Below are 8,169 nucleotides of genomic sequence, written 5' to 3' on the forward strand. Positions count from 1 at the left end.
TTTTTTCTCAACTTTGACTTTTCTTTAAATATTTTGGCTCATCTGGAGGCATGCAGCTTTAAACATGGGATTTAACTCAATACAGGGTTGGAGCAGTACCCCTAGACGCTTGCAGAAATCAATATCGGAAAATAGACAAATATCGCCGATTTTTTAATTTTTCATTCATTATCATACATAAATCGGTGTGAAAAGATGAATGAGCCCTTTTTAAGTTCATTCCGTTGGGTAAAAAGGCAAGATTTTAGTATTTTATCATTCAAGCGCCGTGTCCGGTATATACCGGAATACGGTATTTAGTGTGTTGCTCCAACTCACTCTTAAACATGCCATCATGATACAGTTTTGTTACCAGTAAAATGATTTCCTGCGGGTAAAATTTTTAATGATATAAAGATATTTCATATAACTATTTTCAACATTGTTGGGGGGGGGGGGTAAATAAACGTTTGTATCAGGAATATAGTTGACCATAATCGATCAATATAGAAAAGGGTCTTTGGAAACTGGTGACCGTTGAAGACCGGAGAAGGTCGAACATAAAACAATTATTTCTTTTTAAGAAAATGATTAAAAATAGGCCTACCATTTTATGAATAATTCCGAGCAAAAAAAAATAGATAAATAAAGTAAACACACAAGTTTACGCAGAAAATATCTCTATTAATTATGGCAGATGCCACTACAAATATTTTAATTTTGTAGATTTTTGGTATAAACAATTTATTGTTTGTAAAATTTGAGATAGAAATTAAAGAAACATTGATAATTTTCAAACACATTATTCGAGTTTTTCCACCTTAAACTTTAAAATAATTATGGAAAATTCGAAATATCACGTAATAGCTTTTTATCTTCATTAGGTGTAATTCGGAGTGAATTAAATCCCTAGAGGTAAATCCGAAACGTACCGACAAACGGTATTTAGCTAGATTTTCGAAAAGGTCAGTTAACCAATCATGTACGGTTTACAGATAACATGCTCCTCCATGTACCGAAAACAGGTCACGTGCTCCTCCATGCCTCAAAAGTTAAACGCGTACCAATACCCTGCGGTCTCCAGACCGCAGGGAATAACAGAGGCAGTATAACACGGACTAACAGCAAAAGTTATTCTAACAGGATATAGAACACAGTTGACTGTCGTTCTGAAAATTTTCAGCATTCAGATAAAATCTTAACTAAACAGTTGCTCATTTACCTTGATCATTTCCAGTAAATTCTTGACTGGAAAGTTAGTTAGAAGATTATAATCGTCACTGTTGAGGTCAATTGTCATCACAGTTCGGCATGTAGGACACGAAATCCGCCGTCTCCGTGACGTCCGAAGTTGATGTTGTATTGTGGTACATATACACTCTTCACAAAACGTATGGAGACAGATCAGTACTTTCGGATCTTTAAATTCCCCCATACATATACTGCAGGTGAGGAAATCCTCCATAATGATTTCTTTTATTGTTTTTGGCATATTCAACGGTATTACAAGTGCTGCTCTGAAATAATATAGAAACGAAAGTAATAATCAGTATTTAAGACACAACATTGACGGCATGGTAAATGTTAAAACATCAAGAATGGGGGAAATACTATATTATATAATTTTGTAGAAATTGTGCATAGTATATCACCGAAAACGTGGCAAATAGAAAGGCACACAAGATGTACATATTTTCATTCGAGATGGTGACAAATGTTAACATTGAGAACGTGACAGATGTTAATATTGAGAACGTGAAAGCTGTTAACATTGAGAACGTGACAGGTGTTAATATTGAGAACGTGACAGATGTTAACATTGAGAACGTGACAGATGTTAACATTGAGAACGTGACAGGTATTAATATTGAGAACGTGACAGATGTTAATATTGAGAACGTGACAGGTGTTAACATTGATAATGTGACAGATGTTAATATTGAGAACGTGAAAGCTGTTAATATTGAGAACGTGACATGTGTTAACATTGAGAACGTGACAGACTTTTATATTGAGAACGTGAAAGCTGTTGATATTGAGAACGTTACGGATGATAATATTGAGAAGTTGACAGGTGTTAATATCGAAAACGTGACAGATGTTACTATTGAGAACGTGACAGGTGTTAACATTGAAAACGTGACAGACGTTTATATTGAGAACGTGAAAGCTGTTCATAATAAGAACGTGACGGATGATAATATTGAGAACGTGAAAGCTGTTAATATTGAGAATGTGACAGATGTAAATATTGAGAACAAGAAATATGTTAATATTGAGAACGTGACAGGTGTTAATATTGAGAACGTGAATGCTGTTAACATTAAGAACGTGACAAGTGTTTACATTGAGAACGTGACAGATATTAATCTTGAGAACGTGACAGATGTTAATATTGAGAACGTGAAAGATGTTAATATTGAGAACGTGACAGGTGTTAATATTGAGAACGTGAAAGCTGTTAACATTGAGAACGTGACAAGTGTTAACATGGAGAACGTGAAAGCTGTTAGCATTGAGAACGTTACAAGTGTTAACATTGAGAACGTGACAGATGTCAATATTGAGAACGTGACAAATGTAAACATTGAGAAAGTGATAAATATAAACAGAGAACGTAAAACATGTTTCTACTGAGGATTTTGAAATTAAAAAAAAACATGACATGTAGTTATAAATAATTGGCCAGATACACGCCTGGTAAATGATAGCGCTACCTCTTTCGGTATCCTCTCGAATACGTCAAGTATAAAATTCTTGTAAAGTTTTACAGACCGTTGTACATAACGCTTGGCCGTTTCATATTAGACGTTAATCATGTTCTAACTCTCCATCTGACTTGTCACAAAAAATGTATTAACATATGCTTTACTTTTCTTATTTTTTATGCCTCAAATGCTAATAAATCTGTGTTAAAGCAGAACGCTTCAGATTCATGCTAATTTTCATGAAAATTTAAATAATGTATTTGAATGTATGATATTGTGATATAACCAAATGGAAGTCATTTACACTTTATCAATGGCACTTACAAGCCATGTAAATTATAAAAAAAAGTGGTCAAAATATGCATAAATAGGCCTTACTGCGATAGTAACGCAGTAGAAATATAGTTGTAAATACTAAAAAATCTGTCATTAACCGCACATAACATGTTAAATATTACTTGAATCTTGAATCATTTTACGTTTCCTAAAATCGTAGTACATATTTCTCAAAGTTGATTTTATTGAAATATTTTGACTCATCTGGAGGCATGCAGCTTTAAGGGCAACAAGCTACAGGATAGTGGTTTAATATCCTATAAAATATTGTTTTTCTCCCGGGCGCATGGTTCGTCGTCAACAGTTAAGTTCGGAGAACGATAAAAAGCAATGTCATTAACTAAATTACATTTGTATTATAGTATAAATTAGTAAGCATTTACAAAATCAAACTGGTTTAGAGATTTGCTCAATTTAAATTTGTAAATGCTTACTAACGAGGGGGCGTCGATCGCTGTGATTTGGATTCTTTCATGTAAGGAAGCTATCCAGCTAACTTACTAACGAACACTAAACTATACATAAACTGAAGCTTTAACTTACTTGAAGGTAAAACAATAACGACATATATCTGTCAAATGTTCAAATAATGAAATTTCAATATTCCAAAGAACACTCGAATTAAACCTGAAACAAAATTGAAATCAGAACAGAAAGTGCAAAACACTATAAACATTTTGCACGTATTGAAACTTTACTTAAGTGGTGTAAAGGAAGTATAAAATGCATATCTGATGAAAATTTTAAGATTCGTCCATAATTGAACACTGTGTTATCACGTAAATATCTGACTATCTAGTAATAACTTAAATAATATTTAACTCTTATCAACTACTTTCTGTTAAATTAACAGTGACATGTTTAGAAATTACGTACGATAGTTAAAAATTTTGTCGCAGGCAATAATCAATAATTCATTTGATTAAAGTTACTAAAAAAAAATGATTTTTTTTAACTTTTTAGATTTTTATAAGAAGTAACTTCCACATCGCTTAAAAGTCCCCTTAATTGATGTAAAAGAAACATAAATTGTACCGGTGCAACCTACCTTAATGGTTCCCTCTTAGTCAGTTTTAATTCCCCTCGATAATTTAAACCTCACCAACGGTGGCCAATAGTTTTAACATAGGAAAAAATACCTTCCAACGGCTTGTTGACCTATTTTTGTATTTTCTGATCGCAAGATCAGTAAATACATAGCAAACATCCACGGTCTAACACAAAATTTCCTAACAGTCCTAACAACGCAAAGTAGTTCTCACTCAAAACTGCTTAAAAACCAGCAATTTAAAAGAAAGAACAATTTTTTGTTAGAAGTGTCCAACAAATTACTACACATTCAAACTTTAAAAGTAGCGTTGGCTTATAGAATTGTCAATAAATGCACACTCACAAATTACGCGGATGAATATGATTTTAATCAATGAAAATGCTATTTTTAGCGATGTCGATTACCGAATACTACACAAATAAATCTGACTGCCGAGTAGTTGAATATATAGTTTCTACATGTTGGACTGTTTGGGCGAGAAGATTTTTTGCTAAATTATTTACTTCAATTTTAAACAACAGGTTTACCTGAACAAAATACCTCGAAATTACCCTAACCCGAAATGCAATGGAAATTCTAAATTTAGAATGACTTGATTTTAGTCAGCCTCTGTTTTTATAACTTCTCCGTGGTGCAGGGGTAACGCGCTCGTTTAATGTGTGAGAGGTCTGGAGTTAAAATCCCAGTCGAGTCAACATTTTTTTAAATTCTTTTTTTAGTGTCTTTGTTAAGGAAATAGCCACGATATGCAAGGATAAAGTATGGCTATCATAAAAAATGAACATAAATGATTTTTTAGCAACGGATATACATGTATACACTCATTTATAATCCATATGTGTAATGCATGATCAACAACACACTTGTGTAATTGTCCCTTATTATGTTATCGCTATTAGCGAAGACCCCCTCTAAAGGTATCTGTTCACACTTACTAACAATATGACACTGGTTACATTACCATGTTGATCATGTTGAGCATAATTGTTTATTGTACAATAATTGTAATATCTATTTTAATAAAAAAAATACAGATTTTATGAATATTGTTTTCTTTTCTTTTTTTTTTGTGTTTTATGTGCTATTTTAATACTGAGTTTTAACGTTTACTACCATTTTAAGAATTCAATTGTCATATTGACCGACGATTATAAGTAAAAACTTAACTGGAAAAAGTCAGTAAATTATGGTTAAACTTTTAATATATAATATTGTTTATTCTTAAAACATATACATGTACATTTGTATTTTTCTTTATCATTTTTTAAATTATCAATCAATTGAATAGTTCATAAAAACTAATTTGTAACTTAGAAATATTCCTCAGAATCTTTACTAAACATGAATAAGAATAACAAATTAAATTAAATAAAATGTTTCAAAGTTGATTGTGTCATATTAATACCATAAAATGTACCTTTTTAATTCAATAATTGTACATATTTGTTGTTTTTATCTCATATAAATACATGTAAAATGAAACATGCTGTTGTTCTTTAGAATTGTATGTTGATGTTTAGTAATAATAAATAAATTTGAGAGTTGATCTGTGTTTATTAATTATTGTAACCAAACTAAGTGACAAACATTCATTTTGAAAAAAACTTATATAACTGTAAATATTTGTTCTGTTCTGTAACGATATCAAACATCTACTCCAAAACCGGGAGAGACCAGACAATAAACGTGTGGTACTATTCGCCGGTCACTAGTAAATTCCGGTCAAAATAGACCAGGAGAGACCGGGAATTACCGATAGGAATACATCCCTCTATAAATAGATTTTCGGAATATATAGGTCACCAACTCATCATTCTATTCAGCTTTCGGATACATGTACCATAATAACCCACTGTGTACTACAAAATGATAAATAGAAATACCCCGAAGAGCGCGATTTATTGACGGAAAAGGTTATTTCATTTGAAAATGTTTGCATTGCGAAATTCTCCAGTTCGCTATTCATTGTATATATCGTGACATTTCATTTTTAATTAATAACAAGTAAAATGGTTTCCTGCGGGGAACGTTTTTAATGATATAAATATATTTCATTTAACTATTTTCAATGGGGGGGGGGCGAGGATAAATAAACGTTTGTATCAGGAATATAGTTGACAGTAATCGATTACTTTGGAAACTGGTGACCGTTGATGACCGGAGAAGGTCGAACATAAAACAATTATTTCTTTTTTAAGAAAATAATTAAATAGGCCTACCATTTTATGAATAATTCCGAGCAAAAAAAATAATAAAGTAAACACACAAGTATTTATTATGGCAGTTGCCACTACGAATATTTTAATTTTGTAGATTTTCAGTATAAACAATTTATTGTTTGTAACATTTTGTGATACATATTAAAGAAACATTGATAATTTTCAAACACATCATTCAAGTTTTTCCACCTTAAACGGTAACATAATTATAGAAAATTAAAACTATCACGTAATAGTTTTTTGTTCTTAATTAGGTGTCTTATTCCCTAGAGGATTATCCGTAACGTACCGGCAAACGGTATTTATCCAGGTTTCCGAAAAGGTCAATGAACCAATCATGTACGATTTACAGATCACATGCTCCTCCATGTACCGAAAACAGGTCACTTGCTCCTCCATGCCTCAAAAATTAAACGCGTACCAATACCCTGCGGTCTCCAGACGCGTACCAATACCCTGCGGTCTCCAGACCGCAGGGAATCAAGCACCCTCATACTGATCGGAATGATCGGCTTTTATTATGTCCGACTAAAAGGCTCGAGAAGTTGCTGCCGCCCTTTCTCATTCCATAAGAGGCGCCGCGCCGAGGACGCCAAAAATAAACTTACAGGAAAACAAATACAGATATACAGTACGATTTAGGTTGCAAACATCAGAAAATACCACAGAGCTTGCAGCCCTTTGATTAAACAATTGAATTTTCCCTGTTATCTTTATTTAAACCAGTACATGTACATCATCTGAAGGTCGTGAACCTCGTAACATGAAAACTATTAAAATGAAATATGAATGAACCGAGTAAATGTCGGCTAACTTACTAACGAACACTAAACTATACATAAACTGAAGCTTTAACTTACTTGAAGGTTAAACAATAACGACATATATCTGTCAAATGTTCAAAATAATGAAATTTCAATATTCCAAAGAACACTCGAATTAAACCTGAATCAAAATTGAAATCAGAACAGAAAGTGCAAAACACAATAAACATTTTGCACGTATTGAAACTTTACTTAAGTGGTGTAAAGGAAGTATAAAATGCATATCTGATGAAAATTTTAAGATTCGTCCATAATTGAACACTGTGTTATCACGTAAATATCTGACTATCTAGTAATAACTTAAATAATATTTAACTCTTATCAACTACTTTCTGTTAAATTAACAGTGACATGTTTAGAAATTATGTACGATAGTTAAAATTTTGTCGCAGGCAATAATCAATAATTCATTTGATTAAAGTTACTAAAAAAATGATACATTTTTTAACTTTTAGATTTTTATAAGAGGTAACTTCCACATCGTTTTCCAAATCCGAAATCTATAGAAAGCTGTATTTATTATAAGGTGCACATCATATTTGCACTGTCGATTGCATTCACGTTTACGGTGCCCCTGTCATGACTAACAATATCTCTACTACAACGAGAACTTGAAAATAATCCGAGCACGTTAAACAGAATTTTCCTCATATTTATTTATAGTACGGAACAGTCCATCTTAATAATATATAGGTAAAATAAAAGTTGAACACCCTCTTAATTAAATGCGATTGACTTATAATTGTAAAAATTAGTAATAAATGTCGCAATAGCTCAATCAGTATGGCGGTAAGTTCAGAAGGCAGAAGGGTAACAGGCTTCAAAAAAGATTTTGGGTTTGTTTGTTTATTTTTTTCCGTCCTTCATGTACGAAACTACATAATGATAATGCGTTTTTATTTGATTGATTTATTTATGTTACTTTTTAATCGAAGTATCTTCATCTCATTTATTTCAACTTCTTTCTTATTTTTTTTTGAATTATTAATTTCTTATTTTAAATTTATGATAATTAAACAAATTTAATGAGAAACAAAAATACAATGTCGTTA

The 8,169-nt window shown here is 31.9% G+C and overlaps 1 protein-coding gene across 2 annotated transcripts; it reads right to left on the reverse strand.

The window, feature by feature from the left end:
* Positions 1-852: 852 nt before the first annotated feature.
* Positions 853-7,289, reverse strand: LOC132745322 (tripartite motif-containing protein 59-like). Of its 2 annotated transcripts, none has more exons than XR_009627821.1 (2): positions 3,567-3,826; positions 853-1,496 (listed from the first exon to the last, which is right to left on the reverse strand). XR_009627821.1 is itself a non-coding variant. In XM_060734215.1 (2 exons), the coding sequence occupies exons 1-2, from the start codon at positions 7,285-7,287 to the stop codon at positions 1,178-1,180; spliced, it is 453 nt and encodes a 150-aa protein (XP_060590198.1). In that variant the 5' UTR covers positions 7,288-7,289; the 3' UTR covers positions 853-1,177. The 2 variants fall into 2 exon arrangements, 1 of the variants encoding a protein (XP_060590198.1); XM_060734215.1 differs by lacking the exon at positions 3,567-3,826 and adding an exon at positions 7,154-7,289.
* Between the last annotated feature and the right edge of the window lie 880 nt (positions 7,290-8,169).

Source organism: Ruditapes philippinarum, unplaced genomic scaffold (genome assembly GCF_026571515.1).
Source record: "Ruditapes philippinarum isolate M1 unplaced genomic scaffold, ASM2657151v2 ctg15276_1_1_1_1, whole genome shotgun sequence".
Classification (NCBI taxonomy): domain Eukaryota; kingdom Metazoa; phylum Mollusca; class Bivalvia; order Venerida; family Veneridae; genus Ruditapes; species Ruditapes philippinarum.

Excerpts from the sequence above, each read along its gene's own strand:
- LOC132745322 (XM_060734215.1), bottom strand. The coding sequence starts at position 7,287 with ATGTTTATTGTGTTTTGCACTTTCTGTTCTGATTTCAATTTTGATTCA. Across the intron at positions 1,497-7,153 it reads CGTTATTGTTTAACCTTCAA|AGCAGCACTTGTAATACCGT; the intron begins GTAAGTTAAAGC and ends ATATTATTTCAG.